This window comes from Cetorhinus maximus, chromosome 11 (assembly GCF_964194155.1).
Source record: "Cetorhinus maximus chromosome 11, sCetMax3.hap1.1, whole genome shotgun sequence".
NCBI classification, from domain to species: Eukaryota; Metazoa; Chordata; class Chondrichthyes; order Lamniformes; family Cetorhinidae; genus Cetorhinus; species Cetorhinus maximus.
Window position 1 is genome coordinate 118,333,938 of NC_135889.1, and position 23,690 is coordinate 118,357,627.

The 23,690-nt window shown below is 44.8% G+C and overlaps 1 protein-coding gene across 1 annotated transcript in view; it reads right to left on the reverse strand.

Annotated features, from left to right (window-relative positions):
* cyp27c1 (cytochrome P450, family 27, subfamily C, polypeptide 1) overlaps positions 1-23,690 on the reverse strand; it is a 42,563-nt gene that overhangs the window by 11,299 nt on the left and 7,574 nt on the right. The window contains exons 3-6 of the mRNA XM_078551397.1: positions 17,686-17,885; positions 11,607-11,816; positions 5,984-6,147; positions 337-503 (exon numbers count right to left, since the gene is read on the reverse strand). Of these exons, the coding sequence (XP_078407523.1) occupies positions 337-503; positions 5,984-6,147; positions 11,607-11,816; positions 17,686-17,885 (741 nt within the window). The remainder of the gene's footprint in view (positions 1-336; positions 504-5,983; positions 6,148-11,606; positions 11,817-17,685; positions 17,886-23,690) is intronic.

The window sequence follows — 23,690 nt, forward strand, 5'->3', positions numbered from 1 at the left end:
TACACCAGAGGGGGTAGAAAGAGTGGGGTTTTCACCGGAGAAGATCCACTGAAGGAAAGTTGCTCTGCAAAGTAATTTTGTGGATAACCTTTCCTGACCTTTCCGAAACCTCATGCAATCAATTACTTATTGAAATGCAGTGATTATATTGGCAAATTACCCATTCAGTATCAACACTTCATTGCTGCCAGATCAACTTAATGGCATTTCATCTCAGGGTCTGATTTGACCATCAGGTCCAGTACAGATGAGGGGAGGGCAGACTGCAACATCCAAAAACAAATTGACAAAAGGGGTTAAAACAAAAGAGGCAAAATTTTGCTGGAACTGTTTTACCTCAGCGTTTCCTTGAGAACTCCCCGGACCAAAGGTAATTTGGACAAATCCTGTGCTGTTGGGGTCACGTCACGTCCAAGGTTCTGAGCAATCTCTGCATACACCACACTCTGAACTGTAGGATTTCTGGCCAGTAAGTATGTGCTCCAGGATAATGTGAAAGAAGTCTGGAATTAAACAACAGGACGAGTGTTTACCACAAGGCAGGAAAGTTCCTTCCCCTGCCCTGAAAATCCATCATAGAATTAGCAGGCTATTACAAAAGCAAAATACTGCGGATGCTAGGAATCTGAAAGAAAAACAGAAAAGGCTGGAAATACTCCACAGGTCTGGTGAAAGGCCACAGACCTGAAATGTTAACCCTGTTTCTCTCTCTCCACAGATTCTGCCAGACCTACTGAGTATTTCCAGCATTTTCTATTTTTATTATATAATTAATGGAAATTACTGACCCCCAAACTATCTTACCATCTCCTGGACGTTGAAAATTACGGATATACGAACATAGCAACTAGGAACAAGAGTAGGCCACTCGGCCCTTTGATCCTGCTCCACCCTTCAATAAGGTCATGGCTGATCTGATTGTGACCTCCTGCCTGCCTCCGGTAACCTTTCACCCCCTTGTTTATCAAGAATCTATCTAGCTCTGCCTTGAAATAATTCAAAGACTCTGCTTCCACTTACTTTTGAAGAAGGGAGTTCCAAAGACTCACTACCCTCAGAGAAAAAAATTCTTCTCATCTCTGACATAAATGGGCGATCCCTTATTTTTAAAGTGACCCTGGAGTGATCTCTCCTAGAGGAGAGTGTGAGAGGAGAACCCTAGGACAGGCAGTCAGCAGCACCTAGATGAGAGCAGAGGAGCTGTTTAAAAAAAAGCACGAGAAGCGGTGAGAGTTCGAGAGCAGAGGTGACTGAGGGAGTTCAGTGAGGAGGGAGAAAGAAGAGGAGCGGCCTTGGTAAGTAGGACCTGGTGAGCAAATTAGATAAGTGTAATATTTTTAAACAAGTAGCTATACTTGGATTTAACTGAGAAGCACTAGAAATAAGGGAAATTTAAGGCCAATATAATGAAGTAATATAAATAATCCAAAGTAGAATAATGTTTACATAAAGGAGGTAGAGTTAAGAGATGGCAGGGCAGCTCAGTTGAGTGGAATGCGGGTCCTGTAATATGTGCGACGCCATGGATGCTACCGGTGTCCTAGACAACCACGTGTGCAGGAAGTGCTGTCAGCTGCAGAAACTTGAGCTTCGGGTTTCAGAGCTCGACAGCGGCTGGAGTCACTGTGGCGCATCCATGAGGCTGAGAGCTACATGGATAGCACGTTCAGAGAGGTGGGTCACACCGCAGCTTCAGGGTCTGGAGACAGAGAGGGAATGGGTGACCACCAGGCAGTCCAAAAGAGAAGTAGGCAGGTAGCGCAGGAATCCCCTGGGGTCCTGCTCACAGGTCAGTTTTTCATTTTGGAAGCTGGTGAGGGCGCTGGTTCTTCAGAGAGTGCAGTCAGAGCCAAGTTTGTGGCACCACGAGCGGCTCGGCTAACAGGAGGGGAGGAAGAAGAAAGGAAGATCAATAGTGATAGGGGATTCATTGGTTAGGGGAGCAGACAGGCATTTCTGTGGCCCTAGATGTGACTCCAGGATGGTATGTTGTCTCCCTGGTGCCAGGGTCAAGGATGCCACAGAACAGCTGCAGAACATTCTTCTGGGGGAGGGTGAACAGTCAGAGGCCGTGGTTTCTATTGGTACCAATGACTCAGGTAGGAAGGGGGATGTGGTCCTGCAATCAGAATTTAGGGAGCTAGGTAGAAAATTAGCAAGCAGGACCTCAAATGTAATAATCTCTGGATTACTCCCAATGCCACGTGCCAGTGAGTACAGAAATAGGAGGAAAAGGCAGATGTGTGTGTGGCTGGAAAGATGGTGCAGGAGGGATAGCTAGAGATTCCTGGGACACTGGGACTGGCTCTGGGGGAGATGGCACCTGTACAAGCCGGAGGGGCTGCACCTGAACAGAGCTGGGACTGAGTTCCTTGTGGGGCATTTTGCTACTGCTGTTGGGAGGGCTTTAAACTAACTCAAGGGTGTGGAAATCAAGAGAAAATATTAGAGATGAATACCAGGGTGCACATAATACTGGGAGGGACAGATAGCACTAGTATAGAGAATAGTAAGTTAATAGGTGAAGTCGGGGTGAGGGAGAAAGTAACAAAGTCTAAATCAGGGTTACTACGCATGTATGTGAATGTACGGAGTATAGTAAATAAGATTGGGGAGTTACAGGTGCAGATTGCCATGTGGAAATATGATGTTGTGGTGATAACAGAGACCTGGCTCAAGGAAGGGCAGAACTGGCTGTTAAATATTCCTGGGTACAAGGTGTTCAGAAAAGATAGGAAAGGAGGAGGGGCGGCCGTGTTGGTTAAGGAGAGCATTGCAGTGCTGGAGAAAGAGGATGTCCCAGAGGATCAAGGACAGAATCAATTTGGCTAGAGCTAAGGAACAAAAAGGGGCAATTACACTGCTCGGTGCAGTCTATAGATCACCAGCTAGTGAGAAGGACGTGAAAGAACAAATCCGCAGGGAAATTACGGAGAGATGCACGCTTTACAGAGCAGTCATAATGGGGGACTTTAATTACCCGAATGTAGACTGGAGCAGTGGTAGTGTAAAGGGCGGAGAGAGGCGGAAGTTCCTAGATTGTGTTCAGGCAAATTTTCTACAGCAGTATGTGTCCAATCCAACAAGAAAAAACCTGGTTCTTGGAAATGAGGTGGGCCAAGTAGATCAAGTATCAGTGGGGGAGCATTTAGGAGACAGTGATCATTGTATTGTATGTTTCAGGATAATGATAGAAAAGAACGACAGACGCTCCAGAGTAAGAATAATTAACTGGATGAGAGCCGACTTCGATGGGGCAAGAATGGAGCTGGGCCAGATAGACTGGAACAAAAGATTGGCAGGAAAAACTGTAGCTGAACAATGGGCTACCTTCAAAAAATAATTGGTTCGGGCATAGTCAAGGTACATTCTATCGAAAGGGAAAGGTAGGGCAAACAAATCCAGAGCTCCCTGGATGAAAAAGGAGATAGGAATTAAGATAAAGAAGAAAAAGTGTGCTTATGACAGGTGTCAGGTAAAAAATACAATTGAGAACCAAGAGGAATACGGAAGGTTCAGAGGGGAGGTGAAAAAGCATATTAGGGAAGCGAAGAGGGATTATGAGAAAAGACTGGCAGCCAACATAAAGGGGAATCCCAAAGACTTCTATAGGCATATAGGTAGTAAAATGGTGGTAAAAGGAAGAGTAGGGCTGATTAGGGACCTAAAAGGTGATTTACACATGGACGAAGGGGCCATGGTTGAGGTATTTGCATCCGTCTTTACCAAGGAGGTAGATGCTACCCAGGCCATGGTGACAGCCAAGGAAACTCTGTCACTAGAAGGGTTCAAATTTGATAAGGAGGAAATGTTGAATAAACTGTCGGTACTTAAAGTTGACAAGGCACCAAGACCGATAAGGTGCTTCCAAGGATATTGAGGGAAGGGAGAGTAGAAATTGCAGGAGCACTGGCCATAATTTTTCAGTCTTCTCTAAACTCAGGGGTGGTGCCAGTGGACTGGAGAATTGCAAACATTACGCCCTTGTTCAAAAGAAGTTGTAAGGATAAACCCAGCAATTATAGACCAGTTCATTTAACTTCAGTGGTGGACAAGATTCCAGAAACAATTATTCAGGATAGAATTAGTTGTCACGTGGAAAAATTTGGGTTGATAAGGAAGAGCCAGCATGGATTTCTAAAGAGGAAATTGCATTCAACTACCTTGCTGGAGTTGTTTGAAGAGGTAACAGAAAAGGTTGATGAGGGTAATGTTGTTGATGTGGTGTACATGGACTTTCAAAAGGCATTTAACACAGTGCCGCAAAACAGACTTGTGAGAAAAGTTATTGCACATGGAATAAAAGGGACAGTAGCAATGCAGATACAAAATTGGCTGAAAAATAGGAAGCAGAGAGTAATGGTAAATAGATATTTTTCAGGCTGGAGGAAAGTTTGTAGTGGAGTTCCCCAGGGGTCAGTATTGGGACCCTTGTTTTTCCTGATATATATTAATTATCTAGATCTTGGTGCGCAGGGAACAATTTCAAAGTTTGTGGATTATACAAAGCTTGGGAGTGTTGTAAAACTGCGAGGAGGACAGTGTAGAACTTCAAAAGGACATCGACAAGTTAGTGGAGTGGGCAGATAGGTGGCAGATGAAGTTCAATGCGGAGAAGTGTGAGGTGATGCATTTTGGTAGGAAGAACATGGACAGACAATATAAAATAAGGGGTGAAATTTTGAAGGTGGTGCAGGAGCAGAAAGACCTGGGTGTGTGTGTACGTAGATCATTGAAAGAGGCAGGACAGGTAGAGAGAGCAGTTAATAAAGCACATAGTATCCCGGGCTTTATTAATAGGGGCATAGAACACAAGAGCAAGGAGGTTATGCTGAATTTATATAAGACATTCATTAGACTTCAGCTGGAGTATTGTGTACAGTTCAGGGTGCCAGAGGATGTGAACACATTGGAGAGAGTGCAGAAGAGGTTTACAAGAATGGTTCCAGGGGTGAGACACTTCAGCTATGAGGATAGATTGGAGAGGTTGGGACTGTTCTCCTTGGAGAGAAGAAGGCTAAGAGGAGATTTGATAGAGATGTTCAAAATCATGAGGGGGCTGGACAGAGTTGATAGGGAGAAGCTGTTCCCGCTCGTAAAAGGATCAAGAACGAGAAGGCACAGATTTAAAGTGATTTGCAAAAGAAGCAAATGTGACGTGAGAAAAAACTTTTTCACACAGCGAGTGGTTCGGGTCTGGAATGCACTGCCTGGAAGTGTGGTGGAGGCAGGTTCAATCGAGGTATTCAAGGGGGCATTAGATGATTATTTGAATAGAAACAATGTGCAGGGGTACGGGGTAAAGGCAGGGCACTAGGTCATAATGCTCATTCGGAGAGCTGGTGCAGACACGTTAATATTCTGAGATTCCGTGATTCCTAGTTGAATGACTGTTGGATTTGCACGAAATTGAGTAATTTTACCAAGTGGTCAATCACTCTTTTTAGCTGCATTTGAAAGATATTATCCTCGGGACCTGTTGGCCTAACTTATCGCGAAGTAATATCCTGGGTTTTCCTGATGCCGCCAGTGTTGTTCCCCATTTCACCTCCCTCTCTCTAGATGGTAGAGGTTATGCTTTATCTGTAACTCATTCCCTGCTTTCCTAGTTTACTAGTACACAGATTTCCCCCTCTGCTCATAGCTGATCTCATCCAGTCACCACAATGGGATCTTTCTAATCCACATAGCAATACTTACCTGACCAACCATAAAGAGACTCTAATTCAGAATACAAGAACTCACATTTGAATAAAATTACTTATCCTTTAATGTGATTCATTTAACTTCCCCACGATCCTCAATGTGAAGGATTGTTCTAGGGATTTGATCAGTGAAGTAGTTTGTAAAGGAATGACCAATTTGTGCTTCACGAATTCTACTCGCATCTCCAAATTTAGGGAAAAGAATTCAGATCTCGAATTTCTCCCAGGGTGTCCCCTACCACAGAGAGAGGCAATGATAACCAAGGTCTTGAATTTACCGTATCAACTCCAGCCAGCAGCAACTCTGTCATATTTGCATAGATTTCCTCTAGAGTCATCTCCTGATTGACCAGCAAGCAGGTCAATAGTCCGCCCTGGACTTCCCATCCCTCCTCCAGTTGCCGCTTAATCTGAGTTATTTTTCGGTCAATGTGGATCTCACCTAGTTAGATGGGCAGGGGAAAGATGAGGAAGTGAGTGAAGGGAAGAAAGGAGGCAAACAAAACAACACTGATTAATTTTAAGTCAACATATTTCATCGATTTCTATCATAACATGCTTGCCCCTAAGGTTTGAAAACTATTGCAAAATATAATCTCTAAAACTATGAAACTGCCATATTGACCAGTCTGAATCCATCCTGGAGTATTGTGTGCAGTTTTGGTCTCCTTACCTATGATAGGATATACTTGCCATAGAGTGAGTGCAGTTCAGGTTCTCCAGACTGATTCCTGGGATGGCAGGATTGTCATATGAGGGGAGATTGGGCCTACTCAGCCTGTATTCACTGGAATTTAGAAGAATGACAAGGAATCTCACTGAAATGTATAAAATTCTGACAGGGCTGGACAGACTGGATGCAGGGATGATGTTTCCTCTGGCTGGGGCCGGGGCGGGGTCTAGAAAAAGGGGTCACTGTCTCAGGATACAGGGTAGGCCATTTAGGACTGAGATGAGGAGAAATTTCTTCACTCAGAGGGCGGTGAACCTGTGGAATTCTCTACCACAGAGGGCTGTGGAGGCCAAGTCACTGAATATATTTAAGAAGGAAATATTCTGGACTTTAAAGACATCAAGGGGTATGGGGAGACAGTGGGAGTACGACGTTGAGATAGCGTATCAGCCATAACCATATTGAATGGCAGAGCAGGCTCAAAGGACCGAATGACCTACTCCTGTTCCTATTTTCTATGGCCTGAATTTTCAGCTCGGCCAGCCAGCATGAAGCGCGCGCTGAAAAGCTCAGCATTGCCGGGGTGGGAGCGGGAGCAGGGCGGGCGATGACATCAACGCGGGCACGGGCCAGGGTTAAGCGAAAGCTCCCTGAAGGCAGAGAACTGCCTCAGGGAGCTGCAGACCCGAAAACCATGAAATAAAGTTTTTAAAATTAGGGAAAAAAAATGTCCAAGCATCACTATCAGGCACCTGAACATATTGATTATAAAAATGCTGCCCACAGATCTCTATTTTTATTTTATTTAATAACGGAACCTCATTCTGCCCTTGCATGAGGTTTGATGAAAAATGTAAAGTCCGCCTGGCCGATTTGCCCACCCGCCAACCGTAAGGTTGGACGGACCATACAAAATCGGAGACAATTCTGACTTTCGCCGACCAAAATACCACGCGAGTGTGGGATGGCGTCGGGACACTCGCCCGACGTCATCTTGCGTGATTTAATACCCGATTGGGTCAGGCATGCGCCCGCCCGGTCAGCGTAAAACTCATCCCTATGTTTCTAATCTTTGACCAAGCCTTTGCTCATCTGTTCTGATATCTCTTCACGTGGCTCGGTGTCAAATTTTGGTTTGATAACATTTCTGTCAAGTGCCTTTTGATGTTTAATGACATTAAAGGTACTATATAAATGTACGTTGGACTTGTTGGTTATTTTCTGCAGTTTATCTGGAACCTTACTAAGTCAGGGTAGCAGGGTCATTTGAGACTTCATGGGGTGGCCGACCCTGTCCTCTTCCGAGCCATCCCAGGCTCAGGTAAGGGTCCCACGTTCAGGGGTACGAGCCATGGCCAATGGCGGAACCAATGAATTTTCGGTGACGATAGCGGAAAAGCTAGAACCTTGAGGGACCCAGCTGCTTCTAGGCGGAGGATCCTTCAGGAAGAGGACTTGTGTTTCCATGAAGCACACATGAGCAAGGCAAGGGGAAAGCACCTCATGTGTTGTTTTCCCTGGTCATATTGCTCATTGAAGTTGAAAACGAGGCTCTTAGGAGAAAGTGAAGAGGAAAGTGCAAGACAACAAGGCCTGGAGAAATGAGCAGAGGACCTACCCGGTAGACCACTATTACAAATAGAGATGGAGTCAAATGTTCAGTCTTAAAAGCGACCAAACCCCTCATGTTATACTCCCCCAGGGGATTGAATATGGCTAGCAGAACATACGGGAACACCTTCGCCACATTGACTGCAGCGGTTCAAGGAAGTGGCTCACCACTGTTTTCTCAATGGTATCTAAGGATGGGAATAAATGTCAGCCTTGCTAGTGACACTCACATCCCGAGAGCGAATTTGAAAAAAATTTGAAATCTAACTTAAGGGAATTTAATTTTTGAAGGTTCTCAAGGTTCTCACAAGACAAATGTGATCACAGAACTGGTACAGCTCAGGAGGAGCCCGTCATGGCTGCGCTGGCTCTCTGAATGAGCAATGCAACTAGTGCCTTCCATCGCCTTCTCCTTATAACCCTGCACATCCTTCCTTTTTAGATAATGATAATTCCCTCTTGAATGTCTCGATTAAACCTGCCTCCACCACGCTCTCAGGCAGCGCGTTCCAGATAATGACCACTCACTGTGTGAAAAAATTCCTCATGTCTCCGTTACTTCTTTTACCAGTGACGTTAAATCTGTGCCATCTTGTTCTCGATCCTTCCACCAGTGGGAACGCTTTTTCTCTACCTACCTTATCCTGATCCAAGCAAAGTGGGGGCTTTGACAAAGAGTTTAAATAGCTCAGAACACAAGATAAAGAGTAACTCTCATTCTTGCTTGATAAATTAGAACCAACTACATTCAGAGCTCATGACAGCTAGTTTACATGGCTATGATTTGTCTATCATCTCCGTTTTCCCACAGTTCCTCATTCACAAGTTATCATCCAACTTCTTATTACCTGGAATAATTGCACTCATCCAGGACACCAATAATGGTAAACTTCATGAAACTTCAACATCTGAGACCATGGATTTCTGGTAGATATGAAAACACATTGACTTTTAGGAATACAAAGAAGATGAATAAGACCAAAAAAGCCCATTCCTTTTTGATAGAACAAATCATCTTCTCATTGCAACCCTCAATCCACCTCCGCACTCCAGAACTCTAATCCAATGATATCTGCATTCAGCCTACTTCCCCAGTAACGTATTCTTCACTCTATTCCAGTAACATATTCCGCATTCTCCCTTTATCGAAGGCTTCCTCACTTTTATCTGAGGTGATCTGAAGTTGACATCAAGGCAGCATTTGACCGAGTGTGGCATCAAGGAGCCCTAGCAAAACTGGAGTCAATGGGATTAAGAGGGAAAACTCTCTGCTGGTCTACCTGGCACAAAGGAAGGTGGTTTTGGCTGTTGGAGGTCAATCACCTCAGGCCCAGGACATCACTGCAGGAGTTCCTCAGGGTAGTGTCCTAGGCCCAACCAACAACAGCTGCTTTATCAACGACCTTCCTTCCATCATAAGGTCAGAAATGGGGATGTTCACTGATGATTGCACAATGTTCAGCACCATTCGCGACTCCTCAGATACTGAAGCAGTCCATGTCCATATGCAGTTAGACCTGGACAACACTCAGGCTTGGGCTGACAAGTGGCAAATAACATTTGCACTACACAAATGCCGGGCAAAGACCATCTCCAACAAGAGAGAATCTAACCATCTCTCCTTGACATTCAATGGCATTGCTATCACTGAATACCCCACTATCAACATCCTGGGGGTTACCATTGACCAGAAACTGACTGGACTAGCCATATAAATACTGTGGCTACAAGAGCAGGTCAGCGGCTGGGAATTCTGCAGCGAGTAACTCACCTCCTGGTTACCCAAAGTCTGCCCACCATCTACAGGGCTCAAGTCAGGAGTGTGATGGAATACCCACCACTTGCCTGGATGAGATGCAGCTTGTTATGATCCCAGTTGAAGTTACTACCAGATAAACCAGATCCTAGGGTGGAACCCAGCTCGATAGATTCTTTACTTTTCATTTAGATACGTGGAGAGTGGCTATTGAACAGAGTCACAAGGGTCAGCTGATGAACTTTTAACAAAATAAAACATTTATTAAACCAGCCTTCACCAACAACTATACCTTTACAAATATACAGATTCATCAGGATAACATGAGTTACAAAAACTTTCTTATACTCTAATGTTAATGTTAAGTACACAGTCCATGTAAACCAATAGGTGACCTGTGGTCAGGCACACCACACTCTGAAACCAAGTCAAAGATGCCAAAGCAAATAGAAGCTATGGATCTTGCCTCATCCACCACCCCTTGGGCCTTCTGGCTTCTCACAAACCATTTCCGCTTTAAGCCTGCTTCCTGCAGCTTTCTTCTCTTTGAGCTTGAAGCTTGGCGCCTTCCTCTCTGCTCCTCACTCTTTGACTTTACATAACAGGACCTTTTCCAGATTCCTGTCCTTGTCCTTTGACTAGACTGTCCTCTTGGGACCTTTCCGCTCTGCTGGATTTGGGGACTTTCTTCTTTAGTTTCTGGAACCTGGACCTCTAGTTCTTTCTCCTGTGTCCAGTTTCTCCAGGCAGCTGGTTTCAACTTTAGTTTGGGTCTTACCTATCTGTCCCTCTGCTGTCCAGCCTCTTTGGAATCCTGGCTTCAACTTAACTGAAATTGCTTTTCTAGTTTTCTCTGTCTCTGTGGGTCCCTCTCTCTGGAATGTTTAGCATTGTGTTTGTTTTAACTTCCCTCCAAGAGTTGTAAAATCTCCTTAGAATGCAGGTACACAAACAAAGCCTTAGACTTGCTGTCTTCACTCAAAAATGAAACTAGATCCCAGGTTTCACCTTTTAACCCACAAATAGAAAAAAATATAAATTGAACTTAAACTTAAAGATATACCTTATTCCTAACACACACACAAATACAAATATAACTTACTTAAACTATCTCTATTTCCTAACAAGTTCCAGGACACTCAGGAAGCTTAACACCATCCAGGACAAAGCAGCCTGCTTGAGTCGTACCACATCCACCATCTTTAACAGACACACAGGAGCAGCAGTGTGTTTACCACCTACAAGATGCACTGCAGCAGCTCACCAAGGCTCCTTCAACGGCATCTTCCAAACCCATGATCTCTACCACCTAGAAGGGCAAGGGGAGCAGATGCATGAGATCACCGTCCCCTCCAAGTCACACACCATCCTGACTTGGAACTATATCATCATTCCTTCGCTGTCGCTGGCTCAAAATCATGGAACTCTCTTCCAAACAGAATTGCAGATGTACCCATTCTAGACGGACTACAGCGGTTCAAGAAGGTGGCTCACCACCACCTTCTCAAAGGGCAGTTAGGGATGGGCAATAAATGCTGGCCTAGCCAGTGTTGCCCACATCCCATGAAAGAATAGTTTTTTAAAAAATAAATAATTATATAATTTATAATACAATAAAAACAAACAAAATCACCTTATTGACTGGTGGAAAGGGCTGAATGGTCAACTCCTGCTCCTATTTCAGCTACCCTTAAGTTAACTCAGAGTCTCTTCCTTTCCAAAGAAAGGCAGAACCAATTCTCGGTACTCCAAATTATCTGCCTCTGTCGCTGTAACAGAAGCTGCAATACCTGAAGGAGCAGACAAGGTGCCAAAAGATTTCAAAAAGGCTTAGAGTTACTAGCGAAGTATTGGTACTTACTAAATCGGAAAAGTCCATCCCAGGATCGGCAGAACTCATTCCAAGGTCTGGGGATGAAAGGCCGCAGCCATTTGGGGATGGTCCCTGCATACATGGTTGTCTTGAACATGCTGAACATGAGCTCCAGAGCTTCCATATAGTCCTTTGCTTCTTGGCAGATCTGGTTTTCTAAACATCCCAGACGGGTTTCAAAAAGGATAGTGGCAATACCTGAATGTAGGAAGGAGAGAGTCGTCACCATGGTTGGGAAATTAGAGATTCCATAGGAGCATCCTCTCCTGATTTACCACCATGTGTTAACATCCTTATAATTCTCCTCCTTGGGTTCAATCTCCTTGGCCTCCCTATCTTAGTAACCCCCTCCAGCCCTACAGCCCTCTGAGATCTCTTCACTCCTCCACTTCTGGCCCCTTGATGTATACCCCATTTTCATCACTTCACCATGGCTGGCTGTGTCTTCAGCTGCCCCAGTCTCAGGAGTTTGCCCTCTACCTCTCATTTCCTTTTAAGACACTTCTTAAAATTGACTCTTTTTGACGCAGGTTTCAGCCTCCTGTCCTAATGTCTTCTTTCGTGGCTCGGTGTCAAATTTTGTCTGATTAGACTACTGTGGTTTTACTCCATTAAAGACACCATATAAATGCAAGTTGTGGTTGTAGTAGTCAGTTAGTTGAGCGACTGGACAATATGAATGAGTTTGACAGAGAAACTATATCCACTGGCAGGGGGGTCAGTAACTAGAGGTCACAGAGATAAAAACAAAAAACTGCAGATGCTGGAAATCCAAAACAAAAATAGAAATACCTGGAAAAACTCAGCAGGTCTGGCAGCATCGGCGAAGAAGAGCAAAGTTGACGTTTCGAGTCCTCATGACCCTTCAACAGAACTAAGTAGAAATGGAGGAACAGCACCTCATCTTCCGACTAGGCACTTTACAGCCTTCCGGACTGAATATTGAGTTCAACGACTTTAGATCTTAAACTCCCTCCTCCATCCCCACCCCCTTTCCGTTTCTTCCCCCTCCCTTTTGTTTTTTCCAGTAATTTATATAGATTTTTCTATTCTTTTTCCACCTATTTCCATTATTTTTAAATGTATTCCACCCATCGGTTATTTCAACCCACCCCCACTAGAGCTATCTGTACCTTGCTTATCCTGCTCTCCACTCTTAATTAGCACATTCGTTTAGATAATATCACCACCTTCAACACCTCTTTGTTCTTTTGTCTGTGACATCTTTTGGTTATCTCCTCCTATCACTGCTTGCTTGTCCCAACAACCCCCCCACCTTCTTTCCCACACACCCCCACCCCCCCCTTAAACCAGCTTATATTTCACCCCTTTCCCATTTCTACTTAGTTCTGTTGAAGGGTCATGAGGACTCGAAACATCAACTTTGCTTTTCTCCCCCGATGCTGCCAGACCTGCTGAGTTTTTCCAGGTATTTCTATTTTTGTACTAGAGGTCACAGATTAAAGGTTAATTGGCAAAAGAACCAAAGAGTAAACAAGCAGAATTAAAAAAGACAGCGCGTTGTGATGATCTGGAATATGCTGCCTGAAGCAGTGGTGGAAGCGGATTCAATAGTAACAATTATATATACTTGACAATAAATCTTTTGTAGGACCCTCTGGGAAACAGGAAGCAGGTGGGACTAAATGGATATAGCTCTTTCAAAGAACCTGCACTAACACGATGAACCAAATGGCCTCCTTCTCTCCTGTAATGTTCTTTGAATCCATATGTGATATGTGGATAAAAATTAACTGCAATTATTTTCTCTGCCATTTAGTGACAGTTTTCAACACAATGGAATTCCAGAAACTCTAATCAGCTTAATTACTACCTGGGCTTTTCCCACATCATATCTCACACCATGCAGGGATATGAATGATATAATGTAAAATAGAGGTTCCTTCTGTCCTAAAGCTGTCACAAAGTGCTTTGCAAACAAAGAAACTTACTACAAAGAAGGAGGCCATTTGGCCCATTGTGCTATGCCAGTTCTTTGAAAGGCCTATCCAATTTGACCCACTCCCCCTCCCCCTCTTTCACCTTTGCCTTGCAATAGTTAGACCACTTTTTCAGGCAGTCCATTCAAGTTTCTTACATTTCAAAGTGTAGCAACTCTTGTAATGTGGGCTAACATAGCGACCGATCTGTGCTCAGCAAGGTGCCTCAAACAGAAAATGAGATGAATGATAAAGTGGTGTGGCTTTAACCCTTATGTTGGTGATTGAGGAGGGAAAATACCAGGAGAAAGCTTTACTCTTTCAATCATTACATGGGATCTTTTGATTTCACCTGAGCAAGCTGACAGGACCTTAGTTTTATGCCTCATCCAAAATATATTTTTCTTAAATTTGTTCATGAGATGCAAAAGTTACTGGCTAGGCCAGCATTTATTGCCTAACCCTAATTACCCTTGAGAAGGTGGTGGTGAGCTGCCTTCTTGAACCGCTGCAGTCCATGTGATGTAGGTACACCCACTGTGCTGTTAGGGAGGGAGTTCCAGGATTTTGACCCAGTGACAGTGAAGGAACGGCCGATATATTTCCAAGTCAGGATGATGTGTGGCTTGGAGGGGAACTTCCAGGTGGTGACGTTCCCATGTATCTGCTGTCCTTGTCCTTCTAGGCGATAGAAGTCACAGGTTTAAAAAGTACTGTTGAAAGAGGCTTGGTGAGTTGCTGCACTGCAGCTTGTAGATGGTACATGCAGCTGCCACTGTGCGTCGGTGGTGGAGGAGGTGAATGTTGAAGGTGTTGGATGGGGTGCCAATAAAGCGGCTGCTTTGTCCTGGATGATATCGAGCTTCATGAGTGTTGACCCAGCTGCACTCATCCAGGTAAGTGGAGAGTATTTCATCACACTCCTAACTTTAGATATATGGAAAGGCTAGAAAAGCTAGAATTTTTCTGTTGAGAGCACAGAAATGATTTAATAGAGGTGGTCATAATCATGAAGGGGTTTGATGGAGTAAATAAGGGCAAAGTATTTCCAGAGGCAGCAGTGTCAGTAACCAGAGGGGACAGATCGGAGATAGTTAGCAAAAGAACAAAGGCGAGATGAGATTTTCTGATGAAAGGCCACGACTTGAAATTTAAACTCTGTTTTCTCTCTTCACAGATGCTGCCTGACTTGCTACGTACTTCCAGTATTTTCAGTTTTTATTTCAGATCTCCAGCATCTGCAATATTTTGCTTTTGCTTTCGACACAGACACTCAGCACAGAAGAAAAGGACTGAATGGCCTCCTTTGCGCTATATCATTATATGATTCTATAAGAATATTGCTTCCTAGTAATTTCCTCTCCAAAGCTAACTGTGGTGCCATATAAACCGCTTTCTCAATCGGCCCTGCTATTTGTGCACATATAGCCCCAGGTCCTCTTTCGCGACCAGTAGGTGCCACAGGGGCTGGTGTGCCTCACCTCCACCCATGTCATTCTAATTTAATGTATTAAGTTTCTGCTGAAGTTTTTTTTTTACTTTAAGGGGTGGCTTTTTAGTTAATTTTGTTCATTTGGTACTCGAAAGAACATATCTCCAGGTCCTTCTGCTCCTGCACCCTCTTCAGAATTGTACCTTTTATTTTATATTGCCTCTCCTATCCTTCCTATGAAAATAAATCATTTCACACTGCTCTACAGTAAATCTTATCTGCCACCTCTCTGCCCATTCAACTACGCCACCTATGTCTTCAGTCTATCACTACCTTCCTCGTGGTTCATTAACTTCCAAGTTTTGTGTCATCGGCAAATTTTGGAATTGTGTCCCGTATACCAAGGTCTAGGTCATTATTATATATCAGGACAGGTAATGGTCCTATTACCAATCCCTGGAGAACTCCAATGTGTACCTTGCTCCAGTCCGAAAAACAACCATTCACCAATGCTCTCTGCTTCCTGTCACTCAACTAATTTCGTAACCATGTTCACATCACTGTTGTTTTTATTCCATGGGCTTCGGCTTTGCGGGTAAACTAAATGTGTGGCACTTTATCAAATGCCTTTTACAAGTCCATGTACCATATAGCCTTCATGAATCCTCTCTCCCCCATCATAAAACTCTATCAAGTTAGTTGGATATAATTTGCCTTTAAAAAAAAGTGTTGGCTTCCTTAATTAATGGCCCTAGAAATAGTGGATGCATTGGTGGTCATCTTCCAAGGTTCTACGGACTCTGGAACAGTTCCTACAGATTGGAGGGTAGCTAATGTAACCCCACTATTTAAAAAAGGAGGTAGAGAGAAAACAGGGAATTATAGACCAGTCAGTCTGATGTCGGTAGTGGGGAAAATTCTCGAGTCCATTATAAAAGATTTAATAGCTGAGCACTTGGAAAACAGTGGCAGAATCGGACAAAGTCAGCATGGATTTATGAAAGGGAAATCATGCTTGACAAATCTATTGGAATTTTTTGAGAATGTAACTAGTAGAGTTGATGAGGGGGAGCCAGTGGATGTGGGTTATTTGGACTTTCAGAAGGCTTTTGACAAAGTCCCACATAAGAGATTAGCGTGTAAAATGAAAGCGCATGGGATTGGGGGTAGTGTATTGAGATGGATAGAAAACTGGTTGGCAGACAGAAAACAAAGAGTAGGAATAAACAGGTCTTTTTCCGAATGGCAGGCAGTGACTAGTGGGATACCGCAGGGATTGGTGCTGGGACCCCAGTTATTCACAATATATATTAATGATTTAGATGAGGGAACGAAATGTAATATCTCCAAATTTGCAGGTGACACAAAGCTGGGTGGGGGGGGGTGAGCTGTGAGGAGGATGCAGAGATGCTTCAGTGTGATTTGGACAAGCTGAGTGAGTGGGCAAATGCATGACAGGTGCAGTATAATGTGGATAAATGTGAGGTTATCCATTTTGGTAGCAAAAACAGGAAGGCAGATTATTATCTGAATGGCTATAAATTGAGAGCGGGAATGTGCAATGAGACCTGGGTGTCCTTGTACACCAGTCGCTGAAGGTAAGCATGCAGGTGCACCAGGCGGTAAAGAAGGAAAATGGTTTGTTGGCCTTCATAGCCAGAGGATTCGAGTACAGGAACAGGGATGTCTTGCTGCCATTATACAGGGCCTTGGTGAGACCACACCTGGTATATTGTGTGCAGTTTTCGTCTCCTTATCTGAGGAAAGATGTTCTTGCTATAGAGGGAGTGCAGCGAAGGTTTACCAGACTGATTCCTGAGATGGCGAGATTGACATGAGGAGAGATTGAGTCGATTAGGATTATATTTGCTGGAGCTCAGAAGAATGAGGGGGGAGCTCATAGAAACCTATAAAATTCTAACAGGACTAGACAGGGTAGATGCAGGAAGGATGTTCCCAATGGTGGGGGTGTCCAGAACCAGGGGTCACAGTCTGAGCATACAGGGTAGACCACTTAGGACTGAGATAAGGAGAAATTTCTTCACCCAGAGAATGATGAGCCTGTGGAATTTGCTACCACAGAAAGTAGTTGAGGCTAAAACATTGTATGTTTTCAAGAAGGAGTTAGATATAGCTCTTGGAGTGAAAGTGATCAAAGGGTATGGGGGGAAAGTGGGTGCAGGCTGTTGAGTTGGATGATCAGCCATGATCATAGTGAATGGTGGAGCAGGCTCAAAGGGCCGAATGGGCTTCTCCTGCTCCTCTTTTCAATGTTTCTATGTTAATCCATGCTTGTCCAATGGCTTAATTTTGTCCCGGATTATCACTTCCAAAGGTTTTTCCACCATCTAGGTTAAGCTGATTGGCTTGTAGTTGCCGGGTTTATCCTTATGCACTTTTTTTGAATAAGGTGTAACTGAGGCAGGTGATCAGCCAAGATCCTATTGAATGGTGGAATGAATCGAGGGGCAGAATGGCCTATTCCTGCTCCTATTGGTGTTCAGTTGTAGAAACCCCTCCACGCTTTAACCATCCTCTCCAAGACCAACTGTTATTGAACAGGTTCAAAGATCAAACCTGGGTTTTCCTAGTCTACGTGGTTTCAGATCCATGGCAGTGAATGGATCAAGTGAACCATCAGACGGGAAGACCCTGGGTTAACAGATCCAGGGGTGGTCCAGACAAATGGTCTTACTTTCCATTGCGAACTTGAAGAACAAGCTGTTCACATTGGTTATGGTCTCTGAGGTTCCTTCCTGATCCTTTACGTACTTCATCCTTTTGATCAGGTCAGCGAGGACATCTGTCACATCTTCCGAAAACACAGCCACATCCTTGGGCTTCATGATCCGCTGTTTCAGGATGTTCCTCATGTTGAGCCACTCCTCACCCTCTCTGAAATTAACAGCAATCCCATCAGATACAAAAAACAACATTTTAGGAACAGAATATAGGCCCAATAACTTGCCCCTTCCAGATATACCTCCATACGAACATACGAATTAGGAACAGGAGTAGGCCACTCGGCCCCTCGAGCCTGCTCCGTCATTTAATAAGGTCATAGCTGATCCGATTGTAACTCCACATTCCTGCCTATCCCCGATAACCTTTCACCCCCTTTTATATCAAGAATCTATCTACCTCTGCCCTAAAAATATTCAAAGATAGTGGATAGGGAGCAGCTGTTCCCCTTAGTTGAAGGGTCACTCGCGAGAGGACACAAGTTCAAGGTGAGGGGCAGGATGTTTAGGGGGGATGTGAGGAAAAACTTTTTTACCCAGAGGGTGGTGACGGTCTGGAATGCACTGCCTGGGAGGGTAGTGGAGGTGGGTTGCCTCACATCCTTTAAAAAGTACCTGGATGAGTACTTGGCACGTCATAACATTCAAGGCTATGGGCCAGGTGCTGGTAAATGGGATTAGGTAGGTAGGTCAGGTGTTTCTCACGTGTCGGTGCAGACTCGATGGGCCGAAGGGCCTCTTCTGCACTGTGTGATTCTGTGATTCTGCTTCCACTGCCTTTTGAGAAAGAGTTCCAAAGACTCACAATCCTCGGAGAAAAAATTTCTTCTCATCTCTGTCTTAAATGGGCAACCCCTTATTTTTAAACAGTGACTCCTAGTTCTAGATTCTCACACATGAGGAAATATCCTCTTCATGTCCGCCCTGTCAAGACCCCTCAGGATCTTATATGTTTCAATCAAGTCACCTCTTACTCTTCTAAACTCCAGCGGATCACATCTCCACCTCATCACAACTCTCAATCCCTTCTCTCTCCACAGGGACATCAATTGTCTCTTACATCTACTGATATGGCCTGCTTCACTGACGTTCCTTGATAAGTTATTCACTAACTCAGTCACCCCAAGGGTGAAAGATTTCCTCTGATTTCCCTCCTAACATTTAAACTCATCGCCCCATTGTTGGAAAACAGCACAAAAGGGGGAAGGGTTTCTAGACCATGAATCAGAAAATATTTAGATATAGTCATAAAAAGAGTCATAAGCAATGCTGAGCAGAAAGTCACTTGCCCATATTATGACATCAAGTTACCTTCAGCTGATGATGGCAAGTCATTTGATGCCTTAGTGGGCAAATGCACTGCCTGGAGTGATCCTGAGCCAGAGAGGTCAGGAGAGTCCAAGAGTAAAGCCTGTCCCTCACCTGGGACAATAAGGTTGGCAAGATTGGCCTCAATGCTATGTACTACAGGAGGTGAGCATGAAATAGCTATGGGTCCCACCTTTAATCAGTCCCTAGTGACTTGACGTCAAATGAGGAAAGGAAAAGACTTGAATTTATACAGCAGCTTTCACAATCGCAGGACAATGCAAGCTCGAGGACCAGCATCTTATCTATTGGCTTGGCACTCGACAACCTTCTGGACTCAACATCAAGTTCAACTACTTTAGATCATAATCTCTGCCTCTATTTTGTTCTACGTGCTTTTTTCTTATTTTTTTTTGTGTTGCTGGGTTGCTCTTGACTTGTTTCTTTCTTTATCCCTTCATGTTGCATTCAGATGGTTGCTATGTAGCCATTCACACCTCATCTGGACACAACTGTTGTCTCTTTACTCACTGCCATTTTCTTCAGCTGCTGCATTGTCAAATGTTTTGTTATTTAATCTCTCCTGCCCTCTACCCTATCACAAACCTTCCCTTTTGTTCGTCCTGCCCCCTACCTACTTCCACTGGTTTAAAATCTCTTACATTCCCATTTTTCTTCAGTTCTGATGAAAGGTAATCTCGGCCTGAAAGGTTAACTCTGCTGAAATGATTCTGGTTTCTGCTTGGGATCACATGCTCAGTCCTACCACAAGGGGAGCACACGAGACACGGCATGGACAGTTACAACAGTTCTGAGGTTCCGTTCCTGATCCACATTGAAACAGCTGACTCTCCTCTGAGATGATGTTAGCAGTGACTCACCAGGTAGCACTCTTTGCCTTTGAGTCAGAAGGTTGTGGGTTTGAGACCCATTCCAGAGATTAGAGCACAGAAGTCTAGGCTGACACCCCAGTGGAATGAGAGAGCAGCACAGTATTGGTACTATATAAATGAGGACTCATAGCATAACATTTTGTACCAGAGTTTCAGGAGCAAAGTTAGAAAACAATTCAAAATGTTAAGAGTGGCAGAAGTTTGAAGCTCTCTTCTGCAAACAGCAGATGATGCTGAATCAATTAATTTAAAAGCTGAGATTGATAGGTTTTTGCTCACCAAAGGGTATTAAGGGATATGGGGTAAAGGCAAGTATATAGAGTTAGGTCACAGATCATCCATGATCTCAAATAATGGGACTAAATGGCCTCCTCCTCCTGTTCCTATAATGAGACACTGCAATTGCTAATAGTTAACAAATTGCCTGACTAACATCTGGGGGGCTAGTGCCAAAATTGGGAGAGTTGTCTCACAGACTAGTCAAGCAACAGCCTGACATAGTCATCCTCACGGAATCATACCTTACAGACAATGTCCCAGATTTCACCATCACCATCCCTGGATATGTCCTGTCCCACCGGCAGGACAGACCCAGCAGAGGTGGCGGCACAGTAGTATACAGGCAGGAGGGAGTTGCCCTGGGAGTCCTCATGAATTCTCATGGCATCAGGTCAAACATGGGCAAGGAAACGTCCTGCTGGTTACCACATACCACTCTTCCTCAGTTGATGAATTAGTGTTCCTCCATGTTGAACATCACTTGGAGGAAGCACTGAGGGTGGCAAGGGCGCAGAATGTTCTGGGTGGAGGACTTCAATCTCCATCACCAAGAGTGGCTCGGTAGCACCACTACTGACCGAGCTGGCCGAGTCCTAAATGACATAGCTGCTAGACTGGGTCTGATGCAGGTGGTGAGGGAACCAACAAGGGGGAAAAACATACTTGACCTCATTCTCACCTACCTGCCTGCCTCAGATGCATCTGTCCATGACAGTATCAGTAGGAGTGACGACCGCACAGTCATTGTGGAAATGAAGTCCCGCCTTCACATTGAGGATACCCTCCATTGTGTTGTGTGGCATTACTACCGTGCTAAATGGGATCGATTTCGAACAGATCTAGCAACTCAAGACTGGGCATCCATGAGGTGCTGTGGGCCATCAGCAGCAGCAGAATTGTACTCGAACACAATCTGTAACCTCATGGCCCAGCATATCCCCCACTCTACCATTACCATCAAGCCAGGGGATCAACCCTGGTTCAATGAAGAGTGCAGGAGGACATGCCAGGAGCAGCACCAGGCATACCTAAAAATGAGGTGTCAACCCGGTGAAGCTATAAAACAGGACTACTTGCGTGCCAAACAGCATAAGCAGCAAGTGATAGGCAGGGCTAAGCGATCCCACAACCAACGGATCAGATCTAAGCTCTGCAGTCCTGCCACATCCAGTTGAGAATGATGATGGACAATTAAACAACTCACTGGAGGAGGTGGCTCCACAAATATCCCCAGCCTCAATGATGGAGGAGCCCAGGACAGCAGTGCAAAAGAAAAGGCTGAAGCATTTGCAACAATCTTCAGCCAGAAGTGCCGAGTGGATGATCCATCTTGGCCTCCTCCGAAGGTCCCCAGTATCACAGATGCCAGTCTTCAGCCAATTCGATTCACTTCACATGATATCAAGAAACTGCTGAAGGCACTGGATACTGCAAAGGCTCTGGGCCCTGACAGCATTCCGGCAATAGTACTGAAGACTTGTGCTCCAGAGCTTGCCGCGCCCCTAGCCAAGCTGTTCCAGTACAGCTATGACACTGGCATCTACCCGGCTATATGGAAAATTACCCAGGTATGTCCTGTACACAAAAAGCAGGACAAATCCAACCTGGCCAATTACCGCCCCATCAGTCTACTCTCCATCATCAGTAAAGTAATGGAAGGTGTCATCAACAGTGCTATCAAGCGGCACTTGCTTAGCAATAGCCTGCTCACTGATGCCCAGTTTGGGTTCTGCCAGGGCCGCTCAGCTCGTTACAGGCTTGGTTCAAACATGGACAAAAGAGCTGAACTCCCGAGGTGAGGTGAGAGTGACTGCCCTTGACATCAAGGCAGCATTTGACCGAGTGTGGCATCAAGGAGCCCTAGCAAATCTGGGAGTCAATGGGAATCAGGGGAAAACGCTCTGCTGGTTAGAGTCATACCTAGCACAAAGGAAGATGGTTGTGGTTGTTGGAGGTCAATCATCTCAGCTCCAGGACATCACTGCAGGAGTTCCTCAGGGTAGTGTCCTAAATCCAACCATTTTCAGCTGCTTCATCAATGACCTTCCTTTCATCATAAGGCCAGAAGTGGGGATTTTCGCTGATGATTGCACAATGTTCCGCACCATTCATGACTCCTCAGATACTGAAGCAGTCCATGCCATAATGCAACAAGACCTGGACAATATCCAGGCTTGGGCTGACAAGTGGCAAGTAATATTCACGCCACACAAGTGTCAGGCAATGACCATCTCCAACAAGAGAGAATCCAGACATTGCCCCTTGATGTTCAATAGTATTACCATCGCTGAATCCCCCACTATCAACATCCTGGGGGTTATCATTGACCAGAAACTGAACTGGACTAGCCATGTAAATACTGTGGCTACAAGAGCAGGTCAGAGGCTAGGAATCGTACGATGAATAACTAGCCTTCTGACACCCCAAAGCCTGTCCACCATCTACAAGGCACAAGTCAGGAGTGTGATGGAATATTCCCCACTTGCCTGGATGAGTGCAGCTCCCACAACATTCAAGAAGCTTGACACCGTCCAGGAGAACGCAACCCACTTGATTGGCACCGCATCTACAAACATTCACTCCTTCCACCATCGACACACAGTAGCAGCAGAATGTACCATCTACAAGATGCACTGCAGGAATTCACCAAGGCTCCTTAGACAGTACCTTCCAAACTCACGACCACTACCACCTAGAAGGACAAGGGCAGCAGATAGATGGAAACACCACCACCAGGAAATTCCCCTCCAAGTCACTCACCATCTTGACTTGGAAATATATCACCGTTCCTTCACTGTCACTGGGTCAAAATCCTGGAACTCCCTTCCTAACAGCACTGTGGGTGTACCTACACCACATGGACTGCAGCAGTTCAAGAAGGCAGCTCACCACCACCTTCTCAAGGGCAACTATGGATGGGCAATAAATGCTGGCCCAGACAGCGAAGCCCACATTCTGTGACTGAATAAAAAAAAATTGGCTGAAATGTCTGAGGTTTGCACTGGGGTGAGGGATGTGTTAGTGGGTAAGGGTGGGTGGTGGGGGGCCAGGGGCAGGGGTGGAAGGAGAGGATTCCCTCAAAGTCCTGGCTAGTGACTCATTTTGGAAAGTATCCACACATTGGGCTTCTGGTGATAAAAGCAAAAAACTGCGGATGCTGGAAATCCAAAACAAAAACATCAATAGAAATACCTGGAAAAACTCAACAGGTCTGGCAGCATCGGCGGAGGAGAGCACAGTTGATGTTTCGAGTCCTCATGACCCTTCAACAGAACTAAGTAAAAATAGGAAAGGGGTTCAACAATTTTAGATCTTGAACTCTCTCCTCCATCCCCACCCCCTTTCCGTTTCTTCCCCCTCCTTTTTGTTTTTTCCAATAATTTATATAGATTTTTCTTTTCCCACCTATTTCCATTATTTTTAAATATATTTCCACCCATTGCTTATCTCTACTTTTTAGCCCTTTTAGTATTCCCACA